Source organism: Temnothorax curvispinosus, unplaced genomic scaffold (assembly GCF_003070985.1).
Source record: "Temnothorax curvispinosus isolate PA1 unplaced genomic scaffold, ASM307098v1 QBEX01006657.1, whole genome shotgun sequence".
Taxonomy (NCBI): domain Eukaryota; kingdom Metazoa; phylum Arthropoda; class Insecta; order Hymenoptera; family Formicidae; genus Temnothorax; species Temnothorax curvispinosus.
The window spans coordinates 1,178,403-1,204,767 of NW_020216437.1; the positions used below are offsets into that span (position 1 = coordinate 1,178,403).

General features: G+C 40.7%; 1 protein-coding gene across 3 annotated transcripts in view; it reads left to right on the forward strand.

Moving 5' to 3' along the window:
• Positions 1-26,365, forward strand: part of LOC112456119 (putative polypeptide N-acetylgalactosaminyltransferase 9) — a 189,548-nt gene that overhangs the window by 159,152 nt on the left and 4,031 nt on the right. For 2 of the 3 annotated variants that reach the window (XM_025018440.1, XM_025018441.1), the window contains 6 exons: positions 7,810-7,979; positions 12,280-12,593; positions 12,947-13,145; positions 13,500-13,669; positions 14,927-15,055; positions 22,160-22,270. In XM_025018440.1, the coding sequence (XP_024874208.1) occupies positions 7,810-7,979; positions 12,280-12,593; positions 12,947-13,145; positions 13,500-13,669; positions 14,927-15,055; positions 22,160-22,270 (1,093 nt within the window). Of the gene's footprint in view, positions 1-7,809; positions 7,980-12,279; positions 12,594-12,946; positions 13,146-13,499; positions 13,670-14,926; positions 15,056-22,159; positions 22,271-23,709; positions 23,815-26,365 lie in introns of all 3 variants that reach the window. The other variant, XM_025018442.1, reaches the window with a different exon arrangement.

Consider the following 26,365-nt stretch of genomic DNA (forward strand, 5'->3'; position numbering starts at 1 on the left):
TTACGTTAAATTTAATTTAATGCACTGAAATTTTGTGTGCATATTGTTATTGTAATTTAATGTCAAGCTAAATATAACGCATTTTAAACAAGACCGAAGCATTTGTCAAGCCACTAATTACTTACAGTTGACCAAATTGTATTTCGCGTAGTAGTGACCGGCATTACGGGTCCGACGCTGCAAGTGGAAACAACCGCGTAAACTCCGCTATCGCGCGGTATATATACGTAAAATTATATAGTACAGAACGGAGAACCGGCGGTGATAAACTGAAAAACCAGGATTGGACTGTATGCGCGGAATTTTCCTTCTGCAACAGAAATCCCACAGTATAACATAAATCCGGAGAGGGGTATATACGATCGCAACTACAATATGCGAGTTACCAGCGAGAGCTGGAACAGGAGCATCCACGGAACCGAAATGGTAGGCGTCTCTCGCGTTATGTCTCTTAGACTATCTTCACTGCTGCCTCGAGACACAAAGCTGTCATGTTAACGCTGTCAACTGTTGTGTGTGAAATTTTACGAGGTATGTACATGAAACTGCGAGCGGCGACGCTCGTAAAGCCGTATGTTACATTGTCGAATTAAAGTCTCACGCCACTTCATTGAGACGTTTAGAAAGAATATTCTAGGTAATGTTGAACGCTCGCGCAAAATGCTTCAATTGCTCCCGGTGAAACGTTACTCGTTCTAACGTAATTTTCTTCTCCACAATCACTTAAGAGATATGTATTCTGGATGAAAACTTGTGTAAATTATATAAAGTGCAGAAATTTTAATAGATTGCAGAATCCAAAGGGGAAAAAAGAAATATACTTTTAGATGCGAGACAGGCATTTTATTTTATACAGACATTACCTGGAGAATCTGCAATAACGAATTAAATTCTAACCTGTTCTTTGTGAAATTTCATGCAGTAATATAGCATTCAAAGCGTAGCTTAAATTTTCCGGTCTGTTTTTCTTTGAAATAATAATTTTTCTTTTAGATTTGTGGTCGACGGTTTTGTCAGAGCCAGTTGACAACGTATTATCTGACAATAAGAGAGATCATGAAATCATAATTTCTATTAATATATTTAGAAAAAGTGATTTATATAACAGATGCATTTCTCGTGTGTCTTTGTAAGACTTGTCACTCATGAGACTCAGGCATGTTACGTTTAGCGCTAAAATCTGATATGAATACGGAAGTCGAGAATTCTGGAAACCATCACGTATCAAGGACGCTCTGTTCTTCCTTTCGCATCCCACTAGGGCATATGCCAGTGTGTGTCGCTGGCGCCATATCGGGATACAAAGCTGTCGTCGCGCAGCCAAGCTCACTTGGGATTTTATGACACGCGCATATATGGAATCTCCATGCTGGCGTATTTCGCGCTTTCCGTACAACTTCCTGCGCGGTCTCGCAACAATTGTTACCGGCGGCAAGTGCTCCTACATTTTGGCAGAGCATACTCGTTTTCGCGCGCCTGTCAAAGCGCCGTCAAGCGCGTCTCGTTAAGATTGAATTTCAATCAGTTCCCTCGTGAAGCAATCGATGAACAGATGAGTGCCACGCGATTGCTTTGATTCACGCGCATTCTCGCGTGCCGGGGGAACCTTTATACTTAAACGATCACAATTTTGCAAACTCTCTTTCTCTCTCAGATTTCGACTCGTTTTCGTCTATTTCACTCTCTACATTTCGTTTTATCCGCATTAAACAAACGAGATTTGCACACACTCTTTTTATACTTTTACCACGCTTATCTCGTTATATGAAAATTAAAATTAACATATATGAGAGCTGCGGAAGGATTTTCTACAGAATATTTGCGCTTGTATGAAAAACATATTGGAAATTCGCGATATTGCTCATTTATTAGCTACAAGTCGCTATTAACTTAGCGTCGCGTCACTTTGAAAGCAGTAGTAGAATCGATGGCACAGATAAATCCATGTTATTAAGTAATACCGGGGGCATAAGAAAATAGCTTGCGTGTCAGAACGACGTACGCTCTTTTTTATTCCCGCCAGCAGCGAATGGAGCTTCGACGTAAACGTTGTATGTTGCGGGAACCGCGCTCGTGCAGACTCACGGAAATCCCGCAAAATTAAATACGACGATATAAACGAGACAATAATTCGCGGGTTAACTGCGGACACGTTCGGAACGTGTATACAGCTATAATGCATTCCGCTCACGCCCGCGTGCAAAAGCCCTCGTAACTTAACGGCGGTCTCCCGCGCGTATATGTGCACGCGCGTGTACAAAGTAACTTCCCGCGAGGCACACGAGGAAAGGTGAGAAACACTTCATCACGGATATCCTCGTTTACTCCCACAGCCGAAAGTCCGTGCCCCCACCGGGCCATTACGGATCTTTACGATACTCCGCGGAGCGGGTGCGAGAGCTCGCGAGTTGCGATATTCTCGTCGCGGAGGGCTAATTGAAACCGCACCTGTATTTTTTCCACCTTGCCAGATTACCCTCGATGCGAAACAATAAACGAGAATGCACGAAAAAGTATACATTCCGAAAATTGCAACGCGCGTCTTTCTCCGCGCTCGATTTTTCACGCTCGAGAAGCGTCTCATTAGTTGAATAACCGTCAGTCGCTAAAAAATATGTATATTGCACTTACAACATTATATTTTATTATTATTACATGTATGAGAAGGTCTGAGCGTTTTCAACGAGAAACCTTGCGCGACCTTCATAACGATGAAAAATCGTTCGGGATTCGAGTTTACGTGGATCGTGCATTTTGATCGCGTCGTTCTGATGGCTATTTCGAACTATCTGCGTCATTTTTCTTAGAAATGTGGATCTATTCTCCCCCGGATGGTCCTATAATCTCGTACGAGAACAGCGCCCTTATCCATCGGTTATGACGGGAATATCCGGATATCTATATAGATGCTCTTCGAAGCCATTCTCCAAGGATGTAGCCAAATGTAGCGTAACTTACAAGGGATAACGCGAAGTATTCAATTTTTTCCGCTTTACGATTTCTAAGGTTCGGATTACTTTTCGAATTACTTTTTCGGACGCCACACGAGCATCGTTATCACGACATACAAAATGTCATTAATTCGTTAATCGTTTCACTGTTATTGATTGTTTATGCTAATAGATTAATTAATTTTTGGATTGAATAACGTGTACGAGTACAATTAAGAAGACAAGAAAAACATTTGTAAGGAATGTCGACGTCGGATGTTGCAACATAATCTAGAGATCCGTAGACAAACGATTCTTGAACGGCAAGAAAGATGCCTCGTAAAAGCCGCAATTAGCTTCACGAAACTTTCATTTATCTTTCTGCGAAACGCTGAAACAGATATTTTGCAATGCTACCCTTGCGAAAGTTTTTCTTTAAAGATATATAATTACGTCGGGAAACTAAATTAGATTGTACATCTCATTCTGCATTTTCTGATAGCCTTGCGAGTTTTAAGACGTTTTCCTCGCATTTTATTGCGGTATCGGGCGAAAGGGATGAGATGAAAACTTGGATATACTGCAAATCAATAAATTCCATTATAAGGCGCTTTCCTTTGAAACTTTTGAGAAACAGATTACATTTTCCCAAGCTTTATTAACTTTTAATAGTGGTTCATCGGAAAGGTCGCCATAATTTATCACATTTGAATTTTAATTGGACAAAATATATCGACTCCACCTGGACACGCAATCGCTGAGAATGTTCTCATTACGATTTATTGGAAACGAAAACTCGCGCGCGGCCAACAAAGGAAGAATTTGAGCACGAGAAATCGATTCTCTTCTCGCACAGCGCAACGTCGTTTCCCCGTAGCTCGGTGCTCGTGCACTCACTTCCACGGTATTTGACTTTCATTCAGTTCGCGCACGCCTATTTCTTCAATTTCCCGCGTACGAAGACAAGTCAAGATCCCCCGCAGGCGAGATGCCTACGGCGAAGAGACTTGCAAATAGAATTCCACGCATCCGGGATGCGGGCCGGGCGACGCGACGCGATGGCGATGGAGGGATGCAGCATGAAACGTGACGCGTTTGATCGAGTGCAACGCCTCGCGGGGTTTAGGCGATTGGGATGACAGGGGATGGGAACGATGAGGGGGTGGTAAGGGTGATCGCCGAATGTGCTGAACGCGCGAAGAAGCCGCTTCTCATTCGATATCCGTGGCTGATTTCGAGGTACCCGTCCCGAGCGCCGCGCGTCGCGCGCCGTGCGCCGTCCAACAATGGAGTCTCTTTTGTCGACGGGAAAGAGGATATCGCTGTTGAACGTCAATCGACTGGAAACGATCGATGCGTTTACTGGCTTAAGCGATTTCCCACTTTGTTCGAGCCGTGCCGCCCGCGCGATTTATATTCGCGGCCGCGCGTTCTCGCGATATTAATATGATTGTGACGATATTGCCATGATTTACTTTCAAACTGCGCGAGCAGCATAAATACGCATTGATAGGCAAATTCTCCCCCACGTCCGGCTAATAGAATGATTTATTCTGTTATATAAATTGAACGTTGGTATAATATTTAAACGGAAGATTGCGATTTTAGGTTTATTTAACCGGATACACTGTTAAATTCGTAATATCAAATTGTACTCGATTTTAATTATTTTCAATTATTCCTATAAGTCGCCATTGCTCCTGCTCAATATGTTGTTAATTTAACTAAATCAATGGAGTTAAAATAATATTGTTTTGTGTTAAAATGATAAATTTCGACACACATGGCAGTTAAAAATAACAAAATATTATTTAACTCAAGGTATTGATTTAAATTTTATCCTTTAATATTTAACAATGCACCATTATGAATTAATAAATCACACGTGCGAATTTGTTAGAGATTTTTTTAACAAACTGGAAAAATCTTACATTGATCAGTCATGTGCGAGTAGTTGATATATCAAATAGTCGATGTATCATTATAATTTTCATAAAAATTACATAAATTATATCAAATTATTAATGGTATAACGTAAAGAGTACCATTGCTCATATAATTAAAAATGACTTATAGAAAAGGAGATTAAGAAACCTGTTATTGCTGCAAGAATTATGTGCGATAATAATGACAAACCGCGACCAGAATTTTCTCCGTGGAAGCCGTTATTACTGCGGGATTTATCACCGACAATGTTGGAAATTAAAAACGCAAGTGCTCCGCATTTGAAAATGAGAATTTCGCCGGCTTTACTGCTAAAATTGAGTACACAAACTAATGCGGGATGAGAGGAATGCAAATGCAAATAGCGTTGATTCAGCTCGAGCGTTTGCGAGCCTCTTTTGCTTTTCTAGTCAAAAGCTTATCTGATGTATGGTTAAGGCGCATCAGATACGCAATCAACGATAACATAGGAAGCGTACGTTTTACGCTGATAAAATGTTAGTTTAGAGGAATATATATGAAAACAAACTCTAGTCTTTTCAATTAATATCATATTACGTTTCTGTTATCATCATGAAAACTTTATATATACACGCGTACATATAATATTCTGCAAATCAATAAATGCTACTATAAAATATTTTCTTTAAAAACTTTTAGAAATAGATTATATATTCTCGAACTTCATTAACTTTTAATAGAAGTTTAATTAAAACAAGTATTAATAAAAATTAAATACTAGGCAAATAATAAGCAGATTGCATAATATATTCGGACTTCCATATTTATTTATACTTTGCTATTTAATAAATTATACAATTGTATCTATAATACAGTCACCGAATATATCAGAGAAGATTGCTTAATAATAGACCCAGAGATTAAAACTTCCTTGAGCGTCGTGTACATTATAGATAGAAAAAGGAGATTAATGTTTATTAAATAATAAAATAGATGTAAAAAGATGATGTTAATATTGAATCAGTTATCTGTGGTAAAATTAAGCGAATCAAATTTCTTGAGACAGACATTTCTGGCCTCTCTTCTAGCCTGGAATAAAACCTTTATTTCCGTCTCAATTTTATTAATCTTATTAATTTTTTAATATGACGTGCATCGTTATCTTTACGAATTTATGGTCAGATATAGCATTCATTTGAGACAGAAGAATTAAACCTCTCTTTTTTATAAGTGGAAGACTGTCTTTGCTATTTTATTGTAGTATCGTAGTTCTACCTTTCTACCCCGCACAATGTAAAAAATTTTAATTACATCTCATGTGATACATGTCTTACAATTTACAATTTAAGTTTCAGCGCAGTTAAATTTATCATGTACGTAGATAAAAACGAATTACGTATAAATATCCGCGACAATTTATGTGGAATTCAACGTGATATCGTTTATTATTCTTTATATTTGTTAAGCATTTATTTCGGGTGAATGTGAAACTACACAGCGACGGAAATGTAAAATACTTATTCTCTACGTTACCGCTGTATATTATATTATCGACTTTCAATCAATGATATTGTTTTATCTTGCAATTTCTACTGCAGAGCTACAAAATATAGATATTATATTTCAGTAATCTTCTTCTCGTATATCCACGTTTATACTCCAATCTGCAAAATGATGATATTGACTACTGTTTTCAAGAAGTTTTTCTTTTTCTTTTCTATTTAGCTGATTATTGTTCGTAATTCTATTGTTTAACTATTTTACCTCGTCTCATTTTCTTAACCTCTCTTCATGTTAACTGATGTTTGTTATGTTTGCATACTCCGCGCTGTTTTTGTCACACGCCGATGATAAAATATACACGTATAGATGTAGATTCAATTTTACATTTTATCTGATACAAACGCCTCCAATTTGACATGGAAACTGATTATGAAAGGGATCTCATTCACGAGTAGATATTCGCTTCGGTACATCAGGAAGGATAAATCGGAAATTTGGCAAACAGTACATTTCGTGAGCGATGCGCGTGCTGGCAGCTGTTAATTGAAATTATTCACAGATGGTAATCATAGTTATGGCCGTTATTGAATGGCACTTCTCGTAATCGCTTCATTAGCACGCAACGCGCACAAACGTAACGCGTACAATGTACTTATTCTCGGCTGCGGTATAATACGCTAATTACGAACGAATACTTTGAATTAATATATGATAATTATCTCATGGGTGGAAACGTACGTATTTATAGGAAAGCTAATTACGAAGACATTCATTGTGAATAGAAATGTATTTACGTAATGAATGCATTACGAGACTATGAAATCGCGAATAGAGGTGCATCAGAATAAATATTGGATAAATACGACGCGCGCATATAAAATTTAATGAGTAGGTACACGTTAATACGTAGAAATACGCGAGCTCTCGCGAATATTCCGAAGAAACGAAGAAAGCACACATTTTATTTGCCGTATCCATAAACCACGACGTGTTGTCGGCGACCAGCTGTGTGTTCGTATATGCATTAACTAGGTCTGGAAGTCGCAATCCCTGCATCCCTGGAATTCATTTTGCGGCGAGCTTCGGGCGAGCGTACACCTCGTGAGCGTTTAGTTTGCGAACATTCCCTCCCTTAATCGTATTACCGTATTTTCCTGACATATCTTCTCGTACATATTATTGGTTTCTCGTAATCATCCCTGTTGCGGTCTGCAAATCAAGAACTCGATTTGGCCGCACTACTGATCTACAGTGCACGCCCTCGTTCTGCAAAACAATATCGCGCAACTCCCTATCGTTAATATCATTAGCGGAATGTGAACAAGATCTACATTTTAAATAAAGTGCAGCGATAGTTCGTACTATTGATAATTTGTACAAGATATACATATATTTTTAACAATAATATGACTTTTATCTGCAGATTGTTAACAGTTTATTTAATGATCGTTTTGATGCCTTTGTGTTATAGGTGTAAGGAATCTGGTAGATACTTGAAGGACCTCCCGCCTACAGCGGTAATTATCTGCTTCCACAACGAAGCTTGGTCCGTATTGTTACGTACAGTGCATTCCGTGCTGGATAGATCGCCGGAGCATCTCATACAAGAAATTATTCTGGTCGATGATTTCTCCGACATGCGTAAGTTCTTTTTCTAACTAGTAACAGAAAAGTTAATAAATTGTCGTTATTATTTTCCTTAAATCGTTGAATTTTATAACAACACGCAATAGACGAATAAAATAGCCTTCATTTTATTTATACGTGGTTCAAAACAGGTTTCATCTGTTTTTTTTTTATTGAAAAATTGCGCGAAATAATCCATGCGTTTATCGGGAAAAAATTGAAAATTGATACGTAAATTGCGTCTCTAACGCATAGCGCGATATAATATATTTAAAGTATTTCTTTCGTATAAAAACGAAAAGTAGACGAGTTACTTTCGCGTTATCGCTCGAACTGCACACGTACTTTGGATTCAAAACGAAATATCTTCTATGCGCGATCGAAGCGGAATAGCATATCGTTTCCGTAGCGTCATAAATCCTCGTGCAGCTCTCATCGCCGTGCGATGAAAAATCCTCGATAGAACGCCGAGAGGGGAAACTCGTAAGCACAGAAACGCGAACGGAAACCGCGAGCCATTATATTCGCGTACTTGCTCGTGCAACCGTGTCTCCATTCAGAACGGTGATTCGTTATCGCGACAGTGTTTCGTAGTTTCGCGATAGATCGATTAATTGCGATCCATCTCTCCACTGTGTCGCCGCGACGTGAATAGAAGAGAAACTCTCAGCCTGCTTTACAGACACTCTGAAAATTACGAGAGGTTCATACAAACTCCGCTCGCCTCTCTATATAAGTTTAACGTCCTCCCTTGTTCTCGTTTCCCGAAATCAGGCGTGAATACGTTATGTCGAAAATTACATGTTCGGGATATACTTACAAGAAAGATTCGTCAACTCGATTATATAGCAATTTTCTGTTTGATAAACAATTCTAAGGGTCAAAGCACTCCTTCAAAGAGAATTTGAATTTTCAATATTTCTTAGTGTATCCGAGATATTAACAGAAATATAGAAAATCAGATTTTTTTTTACTTTTTTACTTTTTTATCCTTGAGGGATATTTTCATTTTTAAAATAGTTTGTCAAACAAAACAGAAAATATATAAGTGATAGTTAGGTTCCACATGTACTTTATTTCTGCAATTTTTTAGATTTTTAGAAATTTTTGGGTTGTCGAACTTTCCTTGTTGGAAGAAGAAAAAGTATTTGAAATTGTTCCTATATTTTTCGACGATAAAGATAGGGTAAATGCCGTTTGACGAAACGAAGAACTATACACATATTTACCCTAGAAAAATATGCGTCATTTATACAAGTTTTGATACTTTTATTAACTTGAAAAACTGTATATATGTGATTATTCGTGTTTATCTGTCGGTTTCTCGCCTAAAGGCATGTACGTGAAGTTGATAGAAATATATCAAACACGCAATTTCGTAAATGCGGGCGAAACAAATATGTACGCCCGTACGCATTGTTTGGATGCAAAAAGGCAATTATAGCTCCAACGTATCTGCATGTTTTCGAATAAACTGACGTTCATGCAACGAACCACTAAATCGAAATCTAAATTACGAAACTAGTAGAACTAACAATTAAATGTCTGTCAGCAAAAAAAAAGACCTCTATACTTATATAAACGTCAGTTATATTTAAAAAATATGCATCACCGATACACAAAAAATATCAATTTCGAAATAGATGAAATTTTGCGACACATTTCCGCGTTAAAAATATCGTATTACTTTTCGGTTAAATCGTCGCATCGTCGAATGAAAAGAGCAATCGGTAATCGCGTGGAATCCTACCGCATATAGTACAGGCGGATGAACATAAAAATCCTGAGAGAAAAGGTGTCCGAGATTAAGCTGGGTTCGAGAAAACAGTACAGCTAGGATGGCTGCTGCAATCTTTATTAAAAGCTCAAGATAAGCCCTCGTCCCGATTGAAAGTTAAACCTATAAACATAATCACTTGCTTCGGTGATCTCCTGGCGAGCTTTGTATGTGTTATTTATAGACAGCTGATTGCTTTATCACAGAAGGAGATTATAACACTGTGCCTAATACGTGTTTTTCCTTCTTCCTTTACGAAGATACCTAATAAAAAAAAATGCGAACGGTAAACGAATTTTTGCATGCTTTTAATTTACGATTGCAACCTAGGTATTATAATTCATGAGAATCTTAATGTCTATAATTATTTTCTCATTATCACGGTATATTTCTTTTCAACGATATAGATTATATACATGTTATATAGTATCGTGATTATTCTTTTTAGTATATTTTAAAGAATTATTACTTCGTCCACCAAAACGTGCAGACGTGGATTAAAATGAATTCAATGATTAATTAAGCCCGCAAGAAAGTTGTAATAATTGTTATAATGTGGACTTTAGCCCCCCCTCGACAAAACGCACGTACGATAATTAGCTTTTATATAAGGGACGGGGATTACAGAGTTAATTATGAGCGCTCTCGACGGCGACAGACTGGGCGCTCTTTGAGCGTTTCCATTATCTACGCCTCATATAGTGCACTCAGCAAAGTCATAATGAAATCTGCAATAATGGCCACAGCCAGTTTATGCGTGCCTCTGTGTGTTCGAGGCACTCATTAGAAATTAATTCGGTTTGGAATGTGCGTGGAATCCGCGCGCGCAAATTCCACGCGTACGCGCGCACCGCTTCGGTTGCTTGTACATTAAATGTCTGACTTTTCTGATTTCTTACGGTCTATCTTTCGTTCGAGTGCAAGCTAACGAGTATGATGTAGCGAGCCTCGTTCGACACACTACAGCGTACTTCCAGAGAAACATTTTCTCAATTCGCGACTATCGGCAAGATTCGTACCGCGATATCTATATTTTTCCTATCTCGGCACGAGAAAATTCTTCCCGTGAATCGATACGGAATATAAGTACGGAGTAGTTGGAGATAGCGAGATGGAAACAAAAGTACGTCGAGCATGACGATTTTATTAAAGCTCATCAGGCGCGCAGCCCAACCAAAGGATGCATAAAATCAAGCCGGCGCGGGCGTCTCGTCCGGTAATCATTGCGCTTGCACGAAACACGCTGATCCGTGGAATCCCATTATACTATCCATAGTTAAGCGAGCTTACAGGGCAGAGGCTTAGGATTAGTGGCACGGTCCCTCATAAAGCCATCCTAACGGAGAATAAATCACGAATATCTGCTAATTGCTGCCCGGCGATTCGTAACTATAGGCGGATACACGTCGTAAATCTACATCTCGCTTACGATTGTCAGAAATAACGCGAGATAACAAATCGAGGCCTCGTAATATCCGCTCAAAAGTGGCATTAAAACCTTTCAGTGTCGGATATCATTCTTTCCTTTAATCAAGATTTATATTCGAATGAGACAAAGATTAAATGATGAAAATGATAAAATGCTGTAGCGATAAATTTCTTTTTAATCCAACAGCAATTCTAATACCTATTACGATTTGATAAAGCTATCTATTATTTTCCTGCTAAACAAGTCTTCAAATATAAAATTTGTAAACTACATCCTCATTTTGTAGTCGATCGTTAGGATACTTTAATGGCGGATTAAGGGTTAGTCGGGCGTACATAATCCTTATTAGAACTATAAGCAGCTATCGTGGCTACTTTTTACCAAGTCGACGATAAAATGTTAATAATCCGTATATAAGAATATATCTATACATATGTACGTACATAGGGGAAAACGTCATTATACAAGATTATCGTTATTTCTATTTAATACGATTAAATTGATTGCAAATAGGGAATGAATCTACAACGGGTGATTGCTGTTGCCACAACAGCTTGCGAATGACATCGTAAATAAACCGTAAGCTGACATTTAGGACGTAATCGACGTTAGAGAAACCTTGCAGGGGAAACTGGTAGATTCACTTTATTGTTACATTTATCCTTCGCTGAAGCATAGATCCTGCGGGTAACTTATATTCCAAATCGGCGGAGGTCTAGCAAACAACGGTATTGAGACAAAACCTGCAAGTCCCGCGAGATTAATATTCGAGCAAATCCTGATATTAAAGACGACAAGTCCCGTCAATAACGCTGCGTCATATATTACGAGATTATGCTATGAATTATGCAACCGTTTAATATTAAATGCCGACATTCTCTATAAAAAGTATGCAAAATATTAACACGATGTGACAAATACTGCGTTTATTTAATTATAACAACGGAGGATATATAATATATAAAATAGAATAAATAAATATGTATAGAAATATTTAAGTTAACAAGATAAAATATATATCTTTTTAAGTATTTTAATAACATTATTTTGTTATTTCGATGCTTCTTCACACAAAATGGCGAATGACAAGAAAATCAATCATTCCGCAGCTCATCTCAAGCGCCAGTTGGAGGACTATATGATGAATTATCCGAAAGTGAGAATTATCAGGGCGAGTAAACGAGAGGGTCTTATCAGGGCGCGCTTGTTAGGCGCCGCGGCAGCCAAAGCTCCGGTACTCACGTATCTGGATAGCCACTGCGAATGTACGGAGGGCTGGCTGGAACCTCTTCTGGATCGCATCGCGCGCGATCCGACAACGGTAGTTTGTCCGGTGATCGATGTTATAGACGACACCACTCTGGAATACCACTGGCGCGACTCGGGCGGCGTAAATGTCGGTGGATTCGATTGGAATCTCCAGGTAAACGAAATCTTCTTGCTGCTCTCTTGCGAGCATCGGGAAACGATAGCAGAGAATACGTCTGTCTTGGTGGAATGCAATTGATTGTCGCGCGCGACAGCGTGATGTGGGACTAATTATTTACGCGGCAAAAATTGATATATGTATCGTTATTTAAAAGAATGCACTGAATGCACAAAAGCCGACTAAAAAATGAACTAATTAAAACTGAAAAATATGATTGACAGCATTATGACTTTCTAAATGCTCTTATTTTATAAAGCTACATCAACTTAGTAATTTCTAATTAAAAAGTTACGACAGCTCATTTTACGGGCGAATATTTCTGACATATATCAACATTTGTTAACAAGTTCAATTGGCACGCGGTGCCAGAGAGGGAGAGAAAGAGGCACAAAAACCCGGCCGAACCCGTTTGGTCGCCAACGATGGCTGGCGGCCTCTTTTCGATAGATCGAGCCTTCTTCGAACGGATCGGCACGTACGACAGCGGCTTCGACATCTGGGGCGGCGAGAATCTTGAATTATCATTTAAAACCTGGATGTGCGGAGGTAAGAACGATGAGTTATGTTAAAAAAAAGAGTCCCCCCCCCCAATATCCCTTATTTCCCCAATTTAAGAAACTAATGTTTCAAACCATTGCATTCTCTTTCTATAATACGGAAAAATTCATCATCTTTTTTTTTATTTTGCTCTCGACGCGAATTGTTTCAAATTTATTATGTATTATATTTTTATTTTCCTCTGTTTTGCAAAAAGTGCATCAATATTTTCATACAAATATTCCATGTTTGTTTTCATGCTTTGCTCGCATTTTGCATTTACGCGATTTTCAAAATTAACCGAGAGCGTACAAACGTAATACAGCCGAAAACGTTAATCCAATAAACCCGACGCCCTCGCAGGCACCCTGGAAATCGTGCCGTGCTCGCACGTGGGTCACATCTTCAGGAAACGCTCGCCTTACAAGTGGCGCAGCGGCGTGAACGTGCTCAAGAGGAACAGCATAAGGCTGAGCGAAGTATGGCTGGATGAGTACGCCAAGTACTACTATCAGAGGATAGGTCACGACAAGGTGAGTACTTGTGCATTGTCGCATGCATAAGTTTCCTTTCGTACACGACCCCTCATGAAAATCCAACGGGGGGGAACAATCAAGGTAGCGCGTTATTGCAGGGAGCTCAACGTAGAATTCGGGTTGGAAAGTAAAATAAGAGAAGGATTTTATATGCGGATGAAATTAGAAAAATATAGTATGTTCAGCATTACAATATTCAGGTAAATGTACAGAACATCCTTATAACGTAGAAGTGCAACGATTACAACGGACAATTTATGAGAGATATGATATGTCGAGTTTTAACACACGCCCTTTCTGTCACAGCTAATAGATAATTAATGATAAATTATTTTTTGACGTGAGCTATGGATTCCGTTTTTTTTTTTTGCCACGGCGTGTTGATAACCCATAGACTATATTTCTTTAATCCAAGTTTCTCGTAAACATTGAATGGGTTGGTTGGGATAGGATGAAGGATAACGATAAAGGTGGCCGATGATGGAGAGGATCATAGACCAAGACTCGTCGTAAAAAAGGGCCATAAACGCGCCAAGTGCCCTTAAGGCTCGCGCACATGTCCTCGCTCTCCTGAAGGACGTTTCTTTCGTTCCCCTCTATAACGATCTGTCATTTATCCTTGATGCTTGTCCGCCCCTGCTCTCCTGCCGAGATCCAATCGGCGAGATAAATCGAAGCGTAGAGAATAAATCGCTTTCGTAAGCACGTCGCTCTATGTAATGATCGAATCTATCGAAGATGTCGTCCTCATAGATGGCTTCATAATATAATGAGATAAATCGCTATCTGTTTACCTCCTTAGGCACAAGTAAACGTTCGCAGTAGTAATATCAACGGTTGGGTTAGACACGAGATCCCAAAACGGTCTAATGTTGAATACAACATTTTACATTTTATTGCGTAGACAAATAGTCATAGTTATTATATAGAAACAACGTCTCTTTACAATATACTTTGTATTATCGATTTTTTTTCTATAATTTAATTTGAAACATAACTGAAAAAAATTCTTAAAGAATATCTTCTCTCACTCTGGAGGATCTAAAAATTCTATGAATTATAAATTTACTGTATCTTGTTTTATTTTTAATTGATAATTATTTTTAACTGTCTTTTTCATACTAATTTTTATTTTATAAATTTTTAAATTGCTATTTTTGTTTTTAAATTTTTATTTTTATTTTAATATCTACATGATTTCCATATTTTTCATCTTTGTCTCATTGTGAGTATGATCGGACTGCACTTTTGTAGGGGAACTTCGGCGACGTATCGGAGCGAAAGGCTCTTAGGAAGAAACTGGGATGCAAGTCGTTCAAGTGGTACCTGGACAACGTTTACCCGGAACTCTTCATTCCGGGCGAGGCGGTCGCCTCTGGAGAGGTAAGACTACTCCACATTCTTCTCTTGAACGCTTTTTTTAGCGGTTGCTGACATTACGCTGCTCGAGAAATACCACCAACCGGAATAAAGGAAGGAGAAGCGGAAACGACGAGGGAACCGCCAGTTCCTTCCTCCTTTAACGACGTTGTCATGGCTTTGATCCATCAAGGTGTCGGATTACGATATTCGAAGGCTCTTCGTGAGAGGAAATGTAGTCAGTTAGATAGATAGAGAGTCACCGAAAAAGAGAGTCGAATTATTCTTCTTTTATATTGTTTTCTATATAGGTCACGAGGATCTTTTTCATCGTGATATTTGCAGTAGATAATATTTTTGATACATGATGAAAAGTAATATTTTCTTCACTTTATTACACCTTAGTTAATTTTTTACTAAAAAATGTTTAAATACAAAGCAGTTTCGGTAAATTAAATTTCAGTGTCGCAAAGCGTTAAAAATCTTGCACTTCGGTTAATTATACATTTCCTTGGGCTTGAATATTAGCAGCAAGAGGCGTTGATCGATGTCGACAAGCTCGCGACACTGGAAGCATGCCGCTTTGATTGCGAAACAATGTGAATCGTGGTCGGGGCAATCGCGATCGGATCGCGGATGGAGGCTTGTCCGATATCCAATCGGAAATCGATTCCCGCAGATCAGTATTATGAATTCTTAGACTACGCAGCGTGGTCGGTTTTGCTAATGTAACTTGATTACAAAGCAAACCCTCTTACAGAGGAAGTTGTCTTTCGCTTCTCTATAAAAGCAATCCGGGAATTTTTCTTCGAACATCTCCATTACACCTGATCCTCCGTCTCACATTGATGTTAAACGTAATGTTTCTTTTAGAAAAATAGAATTCAGAGTCGAATATAACCACACTAAAAGTAGAACAAACAGGAAATAATCAGACATTTGAGTCTAATCAAACATTTATATACCTTTTCATCCGTAAAAGTAATTATATCCCCTCTTTTATCTTGAAATATAAAATACAATTAAAAGTCGAATATAACCACACTAAAAGTAGAACAGGAAATAATCAGACATTTGAGTTTATTCGAACATTTATATACCTTTTCATCGGTAAAAGTAATTATTTCTCTATTATCTTGAAATATAATTAAAAATTGTTTTACTCATAAGAAATATCTGACTATTGTGAGCAATTTTGTTTTTCAAAACAGAAGGAAAGATATCAGTATTATGATTCCGATTACACCTCAACTTTTTTTTAAATGCAGACAAGGATAGATAAAATATCTAGTTGCGAAACTTTATTAATCAATTGGGAACCAGATCGTTCTTTATGCTACGCCGCTACGCCAGGTTTCACGATGGTGCCGGCTGTCGTGCTTCATTTTCCCGGACTCATCGACACACTAGGAAAGTGGAGCAAGAGAACGAACGAACGAATGAAGAAGAAGAAGAAACGGGAAACGCAGTAGCAAACGTGCGGTTATATCCCGACGCGCGTGAAATTTCAGGCGGAGCCGGCTGCTCTTTTTTTCGTAACCCTCGTTTTGCTGCGAAAAAACGAGCGCATAAATATCGGGCGGAGGCGACGAGCGACAGACTCGTCAAAGCTACACGTGCGGTACACGCGAGCCATCCGCGCAAACCCGTCACGACTGATAGTGCATTAATATCGCTCGGACGCGCGATTCATGGCGAACGATCAATCACGCGGAGATTTATTTCCGTCGTGTTGTCCCTCCCTCTCCTTCCCCGCTTCCTCGTTCCTCCTTTCGCTGTATTCCGTCTTGGTGCATCCGTAATTGTGGAACGATGGTCGGATCTCGTCGGGGCTGCCCATGGCGATATTGTCGCCGATACAGAAGTACAGGTAATTGTTCGGTCGCGAGATATGTGAGAGGAACGGGGAGGATAGGACACCGAAGTTCTTCGTTATTTTATTAGATTTAATGCTGGCGACAATTTATACAATTTATTTATTATCGCATAATCGATCTCGTCTCGTCGTAGATATAGAAATTTATTCGCGATATCCACGCCATTTATCCACGTGTGATTTATTCACGGCTGTTTCCAGTCCCAGTAATCGCTTTCGCGCATTTAATCAATCTTTTATCGGCGTCTCGTCGCCGCCGATATTGTTGACGTGTTTTATTAATCAATTCGTTTCGATATGTACGCGATTCGGGGGAGGGGGGGAAAGGGGCGCAGACTGTTAGTTATTTCACAATTTATTTTCATCGCGTTAGCCAGCCCGTGTCACTTCGCTGTTCCGCTGCATTCGTAATTGCGAAATGATTGCAAACGTTGTCGGGGGGATAAATCCGCCTTCTCGGCTTGTGTACACCTTGCGTTTCCGCGCGGATCGTTACACGTTACTCTCTTCACATGCAGCGTGCCGCTCCGTGACAAAGTCACGGTACGTAGGCACCGGTATTAACGACGTTGCACCGACGGATAAATTGCAGCGTCACGCGACACGAATATTTCATACTTCATCATTCTTCCTCTCTCACTTTCCTCCCAATTTCCTTTTGTTCCTTTAATTTTATCATAAGCCAACAGTGCATTAACCCGGCAACCGGTGCACCGGTGTTTAACACAATGTTCAACGCAGTCGCGAAGAAAGTAAAACGCTTGTAGCACAAAGCCTTTTTTCCCCCTTCAAGTTTTTACTCGGAGAAAATGCGGACCTCAAGTAGGACGTGTCACTTCAGGATCTCAGCAAAAATGTGAGATTTTAACTTATTTACCTCCGCGATGATATATCGTTTATGACTGAACAATGCGTTAGTCATTCTTGCCGTTATAAAGTCCAGTTTCGTTAAATCGATTATATAATTCTGATCATTTCTCTCTTTATTTACGTTACTATGTATAATATGTGTATATGTTATATATGTATATGCATGTACGTATTCGTATATTACTTTAACATTCCACGTTGCACACAGATACTTCGTTGCGTTTCCTGATACGACATTCGGTTATGTCGTCGATTAATCGCATTGAATAATGCATTCTATCATCCATCCCCGCCCATTTTCAACCCCGTGGCCGTGTAGAGAATCGTAGTGTTCCCCGGCCGGGGTTAAACCTCGGCTTGCATTACAGGCGTCACAGTGTCACGCGACTCAAATATTTCGTGCTCGTGCCCATCCCCCTTACTCTCATTTATCTCTGTCTACCCTCCGCGCGCGCTCTTTCTCACCCGGCCATCTCTTTTTCACACCCGTGCACAGTCTCGGGGCCCGTCTCGTTATCTTCACACTTCACTTGAATTTCTCGTATCAGGATCATCTTCGTCCTCCGCGTCTATCTCCGCGCGCGCCGTACAAGATAACCGGGCGCGCACTAAAGTTCGCTGTACCGGAAATTCTGGGTAAGTTTCGAGCGCGCGTTTCGTTACTTCCTTATCCAGGGAATATTTTAGCTTTTAATAAAAGCTAAAACAGTAGTTTACCTAAAGCTACTAACATATGTCGTCCGGTGACAAATACTTTGTTCGATAGGCTTTGATAGATAAGGATTTACACAGAATACATAATTCGCGAAATGATCAGTTTACTGACAACTACAATTCGAGCAAAGATTAGCTCTTGTATACAAAAGTGAGAATATATTTAATTTTTATTTTTATAGAATAAAATATATTACATTCTACACAAAATTAATACGTCTTTATACTCGGTATTTATACTTGGTATATTTTTGTAAAAGAAGATAATGTTCAAAAAATGATTTAGCAGATTTAGCTCATTAGATTTCCATTCCTCTACTTCTCTTATTTGAAAAAATGGAGTGCAATTTGACATATAATTCTTGGTTTTGCTTACGAAAATAATACATAAAATAAAAACCGGTTATGCGATTTATTATTTTCCCTCGCTATAATTTTCAATATAACGTGTTTTATCGAGGAATTAAGAGCCCGGTTTTATGCATTCCTGTATTTCATTACGTTTCATTTCGCGCACGATGTGTTTGTTGAGAAGGACAGAACGGCATTGAGATATATGCTCCGCGTAGTGTTTCGCACGCATGTATTCACGCGCACAAATTGTGGCACTCCGTCGCGTTGTTCGCGAGACAAAAGCCGCTGGTCATGGCACACCATACGGTTCTCGCGAATCACAATTTCACGGTGTTGCTGACATGACACACGGTATGTACACGCGTTCTGCCGCGCGAAGGCAATATTCCGATCGAACATGATAATAAAAAGCAACAGAATCCGAAATGGTTCGGGGAGCTCGGATACTATCGACCAATCTTTCCTCCTTCCCCGCCGTTTTTTACTTCGTCCTATACCGTCCAATGCCTGCCTTGTCGTTTGTTGCGATCCACTCACGTTTTCCCCGGGATAAGGCAAGGAATGCATTTCACTCTTTTTCTTTTCTTTTCTTTTTTTCACCCCACCCTCCCCTCCCTCCTTTTCTTTCTCTGTCCAAGTGCACTGACACCGGTATTCACGAGTGGGCGGGAATAGGGAAACTAAGAGGAAGCATCGTCGGAAAAAAGCGACGGAAAAAGGAGGAATGTATAAAGGATGGGCGCGCATTTTCGCGAAGTAGCATTTACGCGGCCGCGCACTTTGGAATGCGGTTCGTGCCACACACGAAATAACAATTTCGCCGCTTAAGTTGCACGGCGTGTCGGTGGAGCTGAATCGTTTTTGCCGATCCCGGATTATCCGCACGCAACCATTCGTTCTCCTAGGCTCTCCTAGGCTACGTTATTGTCGAGACCGTCGGAAAATAAGGAGCACGCATTCGCACGTAAGCTCATTTTCCCGTACAATTATAGCAGCCCCCATTACTATCTTTATTTCATTACACAGACAGACTTGAATAGATCATTCACAGACTCGAATAGATCTCGCAGTTACTCTCGATTCGCCTGAATCATTTAATTATCTATTATTAATCTGATATGAATTTTTAGGTACCAGGATTTTCGGTAATTTCTGAAATTTTGATGTACTAAGATGCCTGAAAATTGTATCAAAACTTACTTGTAACGCTACCAAGTATAATCAATACTCGTGCTGCATAGAACCAGCACTTCTGAATAATGCACAAATCTCGAGCAACATAATTCGGCTTATTTAAAAAATTCTGTAGGTTTTTTAAAGCAAGAATTTCGGAATTCGTATTTTTTACTGCGCTATCGCCGGTTTTCGCTAACGCCATCGAAATACCATCGACAGTTTCGCAATCTGTGTGCGATGAGGATTTCAGACTTCATCGACGTACTGCACACAAAACAACAATTCCGTCCGTACGCGTCGGGACGAAACTTATGTTCTCATGCTGTCCCTCGTCCGGATTTCTCACCTTTGTCGTTCTTTACCGTGTGTCTTCCTCTCGCCTCTTTACTTTTTATTTGCTCCCGGACAACCGGCTAAATCACGCTCGGCCTCCCTATCGTACGGGAGGAAGAGGGATGACTGGATTTATAGTTCACACGGCTCTACGACGGTCCAGAAATCGTACACGACGTGAATAATTTCGGATGTGCACGTGTTTCTACGTACGTGCACGGGGAGGAATGTATATATTTCTCCGGGGGGTATATACCGCGCGATTTTTGAGCGCGCGTTCTACACGAACTGCATGGATTTCCTATGCAAAACCGCGTGGAATAATAAAAAAGGCGACGCGGTCGCCGCGGTTTTGTTAACCCTTGCAATCTCGCATCGATCCCACATCCCGCGATATGATTTTTAATAAGGCATTCATAATACATCTCTGCACGCTGCGCTCGTAAAATCTTCCTGGAAATATTCTTGAAAAATCGTTGTTAACGTCAGTAAGATTTATTTTTTTTTTCCCCACGTATGGATGAAGGTAGGATTTACAGGAGTAAAACTGAAGGAGGACGCGTTCTTCTTTTCGGATTATAGATTAACGAGGTATGAAATTCAGAAAATGTCCGAAATACGTGACTCCTCCGCTGGTATTATATTACACCGACTCTCCAACTCTCTGAGTTCGGATCGTAAAGTTGTCTAAATACTAGATCACATTTCTCATCGAGTTCACTAAGAGCCTTCGAGCCGCCTTTAATAATGCCGGCGGAGCAGGAGCTTTGGAAATTTTATCGACCTCCAGGATACCCGGTTATAAATCACGAGTTTTTATTCCAGTCGGCCGACGAGTCGGACGCCGACAACGAGGACGACTCCTGCGAGGATGAAGACGAGGGTACAGGGTAGGGGCGGAAAAGGGGTGAAGGGGGACGGGGGAAGGGAGGGAATAAAGATGTTCACGTTGAAACTGCAACGACCACAGAATTCTTGCATGCAGCGAAATCAGGACTGCTGACCGAGCGCCGTAACTGAATGCACCTGCTGTTATACGCAGGCACATGTGCGCATATATGTACATACGTACATACATTTCCAAACACCCAAACACACACACACACACACACACACACGTGCACGTCCACACATGCAAACACGTACGCCGTATGGTTCGGTCGCGAACACACGCGTCGGACCGAACGAAATACGAGCAGACCTCATTTTCAATTTGTTTCCGTCTATTTGAAAAATGGAGAACGCAATCCGCGGTCTGTGCGGTCCCCGCTTTTCCAGGCATGCCGCAGAATCTGTGCATAAAAAAAAAGAATCATTGTGCAACGAGGGGCGTAACTTTTTCGCCTTTTTATACTCTGTTTCAGAATTCTCGCGAGAGGTCAAATCAACGAATCTCGTTACCAGAGGTGCCCGATTCATAAATCACAATCTCTATTATTATATTTAGATTATTAATCTAATTATCTTATCTTACAGGTACAAAGGCGATGTCATCTTGTGTAGTTTCATGTACTTTGATCTTAAAATAGAACGGAGCGTCAGCGACTTTGCATTGACATTTCGAACTGAATACTCATTCGCGTTTAATTAATTCGATCGAGAATAATTTTTCATCTTTATTCCAAAGTTCCGTGATGAAATGTCAAGTCGAAAGGAAATAATAATGTGAAACAGAAATGTCTAAATGCCACGCCGCTGACGTTGTTTCAGTAATCTGTTTATTAATATGTACATATATTCTTGGGTATTACTAACGGTGCAATGGATACACGCTAATGTCCGAAAAAATTACTAACAACAAACAGGTCCGAAATCTCGGCGAGGGCGGCAACACCTGTCTGGACTCGCCCGCTCGCAAGGCCGATTTGCACAAACCATGTGGACTATATCCCTGTCATCGACAGGGTGGAAATCAGGTACAATAGACATCCGCCCCGAAAAAATTTCCTTGACCACAAAACACATTGTCCTGTGAAAACGCCTGTTCGTGCTTGATGTGTGAAACTGTTGTACGTGCTCAAAGTTGAAAACGGAAACACGATTTTTGTTGAATTTGGTTTGATTTTTACGTTCGGCTTCAAAGTTCTCCTCGCTAGCGCTCGCGTTTGGAACTACGTGTTTGCCTCTATATTTCGAGACATCGAATGCTTGCTACGGCAGTATATTCACTGCAGAGTAGCGTGCTTTATTACATCGCGGTGTCAAAATTAATATGCGCGATAGAAATAGAAGATTTTGTAAGTAATCAAATTTCGATTAATACGATTTATAAATTGAATTATAAAGCATAAATTAAGAAATTAAGTAGTACAGAATTTAATGCGGTGTGAAAACGACCAATTATTTATATTTGCAACATATCCCGCTCGATATAGGTACATACAAGATGACAATCGGAAAATTGCTGAAACTAGATAGCTTTTATTTTGTTAGCAAATGGACGGAATGAAATGAATCAAATATTACTCTAAAAGGTCTGTTATTTTATGCAAAAGAAATGTACATTTCTAAATTTATCTGATAAAAAGATCGAAAATTTGGCTGATTGCATAGCTCAGTGATATATAAATATTCAGAAGATCTCAGCTATGAGAGAAATTTAGCTAAAATTCTTCAAAGGAACAATTATTAAAATTAAAAAGTGTATTTGATAGTTTTCCAAAGCAATTATTATGCATGTCTGAATGATAATTAGTTCGAAAATATATGTCAACTGATGCAATTAGACGAATTGTTGCTTTTTTTAAATTTATATATGTTAGTGGAATATATATATTCCTTTTACACTACGTGCTAATAAAAATGGGTTTCTTCTACAGTATATTGTTTAATTCATCCCATTCGCTTTTACTTTTTTATTAAAAGCTATTTATTTCTGTAAAATTTACGATTGTCCTATATAAAGAGCGACCGTTTTGGCCTTCGGCCACATTACAGCGACAGCGCTTGTTAGTCGCTGCAGATCGCCGGTATCTAGCCTAATTATTATCGTATAATCCTGCGTGAATAAACAACGTACATGGATCGTTCGTTTCGAAATGTGCGTCCCGTAATTCCATTGCAAAGCTAATCGAAGCTACATACCAAATTACTAGAAAATCGAGTTTCCGTCTCATCGGTGATATCTACCTGTTATCGTTTCCCCAATGACGACCGAGTGCCTAATCGTACTCGCGCTCGTGCCATGCCATGTGTGTTCGCGCTTCCGGCTGCTTGGATATTCTCGAATAGACGGCGAAGAAAGATAAAATCGTGCGCTCTCGCACGAAATGCCGTTGGACGAGCGACGCGACGGCGAGTCTTTCACCTGCCTACCGAGAGTAACCGTGTACATTTCTCTTGAATTCTAACGCAGATACGGCAAATCGCTAGCAGAATGTGTATAGATTCATCAGGGAAAACCGAAGACCTGCATCAGCCGGTGGGCTTGTATCCCTGTCACCTTCAAGGCGGCAATCAGGTACATCCGCGAAGCCTGATTGAATTTTCAACAACTTTTCATAACTAAAAACAATTTTTAAATCGTTCAACTAATGGACATTCATACTTATTAAATCTTTCGAGGCTTTCCTAATCGTTCGATAGATGGGTGACAGGCGTATCTCTGATCTAATATCTGGTTACGGGGTCGTAAATCCTACGCGACTTGTAAAAGCTGATCCTTGGAACGCATGTGCGCTCGCGTGCACGCTAACTCGGCACTAATCGCCCTGCGTTTCGACCGCGATTAGTGGCGTCGCTAATCTGGTGCAGGTGCTCATCAATCCATGTCTCTACTGCCCCTTCTGTGAGATGACCCCAATCGCTGCCTTTTGGCACGGTTTCTTACTGTGTTATCATCATTTCTCACATTGATATAGTAGGCTTAGATTTTAATCACCGATTTGGGCCCCCGTAACTCCCACGAACAAGAGTGAGAGCATCTAGACGCAAATATCCTAAACGCATGCACATTAAACATTTTTATCCATTTCTATCCATTTTTTTTTTTATCTTTTCGCAATGTAAACTTTATCTTTTGTACATTACATTTTATCGTACAATTTTAACTCTCCAAACGAAAACTTGGTAATTGGTTCGATAAAATGACGCAAATAGATGTGGCACACGAATACAGATATAACCGTCCAGCGTCTTTTTTGCATCTCTTTTACCTACGTCGATGACAATGCAGCGATTACACGCGCGGCAAACAACGGCGGCAATTTCATCAGCAGCGACCTCCGTTCATTTATTAGCGAGCTTACGCTCGCCACTCGACAGAACTCGAGCGTACCGTGTAAATCCGCGCTTTATCTTGTTTCTTGCACTCATTCGGTCGATTGCCCGGTCTGTTATTAAAGCCTCACACGAACCGGAGCGCGCGTCCACACACACACACGTGCGTTTTCCTGTCTTTCACGTACAAACAACGCGCACGGACGCGCCAAATACCGAAATGCCGGCGTTTAACAACCGTGGCGACCGGTTACAACCAAAAACACAATCAGTCGGGCGGTGCTTGCTTAGCCCGGTAAAGCGCCGCTTTAATTTAGCTGTTTGCCCTCGCAATTAAGCCGCGGTTTCACGGCAATTACGCTTTCGGTCATCGCCCGCGTGACACTGATAAAGTCGCGATCATGGGGGGCCGGGCGGGGAGGAAGAGACGCAGCGCCGGGGATACCGCGCATCGGTGAATTCGGGATCGGTCGGTGATCGCGGATGATGGAAGATGAATAATCGTATCATCGGATGGAGTGGCAAGTGCATCGCGAGAGATAGCCGTTGCGGTCGCCGGCTGGTCGGTTTACAGGGACACTACAATGCGTATGCCTGGACCCTCGCTATCTCTCTCTCTGCTGTATACATAGAATTATTATCGTGCTCGGAGATCATCATATAAACCGTCGCGTCATGTCACGTTGTAATCGTACGAAGCTGTACATAACGTGCACCGATAAACGCGCGTTCCTCGCGAGGCTTCATCTCAATCGCCGTCGGTCACTTTCGAATCTCGGTCTCTTTTTTTTTTCTACAACGTGCAAGAAGTAACGCGGTTACACCATACAGACAAGCATGCGAGACATAACAAAGCGATGCGCGTCAGATAACACGTAACACCCTTGTATTATACTTCAGACAGCGCGACATAATATACTCTGATTTGAGTGAGAGTTTCAGGCAGAATGGAACGCGGGTCGTCCATATGGCTAACGATGCTTGATGATACATGTGTGCGGTGAATGCTTGCTTCTCGTTATCCCCCGTATACCCACTATCCCCTAATTATACTTGTAAAGCACTTCGAAACAACTATATTGTCGACCGGACAGGTTCTGACAGCCGCAGTCCCAATTCCGCGCCCGCTCGCCGTATTAAATTAGTGATAATTATGACCGCGCGAATTATAATGCGTTCGTTTATCGCGTTATCCATCCGTCTCTTGTGTTTTTTTTTTTTTTCTAAATGTTTTTCCTGAAATGAACTCTCGCGGCTTCAACGGACCGGCCGGCACGGATTCGCGTTTCTGAATCTCGCTTCGGCGATCAGTACGTCAAATTTCTGTCCTAGACAGCACGCATGTCCAAAATCAGGACATAAGGCGTCTTATAAAGATGTCTTAAAGATTATATTTCGATTTTGGACCCGGCGCTGTCTGGGGTGGGATTTTATGGGCGACACACGCGGGTTCGGCGCGCGCGCTGGCCACTCCAGGCAGCTGGAATTGCCCAAACAGCAACGACCGGCGCGGCGTGGCGTCCGGTCAGATAAGCGCAATTTCGAGGGCCATCGGATTCAATTATCGGTCGACCGGCGCTCATTACGCGCACCGGATCGCTTTGACGCGCCTCCGCCGCGCGTGTTCGCCTTCGTGCTGACCGGCGCGGCGCATCGCCGCGGTAAATAACTGTTGGTCGCACCACACGCGCTCGATCATGTTACACGATCGCCCGCGGGACAAGTTATTTTACAAGCGGCGCGTGCAATCGATCGGGGACGCCGGTCCTGTAACGCGAAAATCCGCGTCCGCG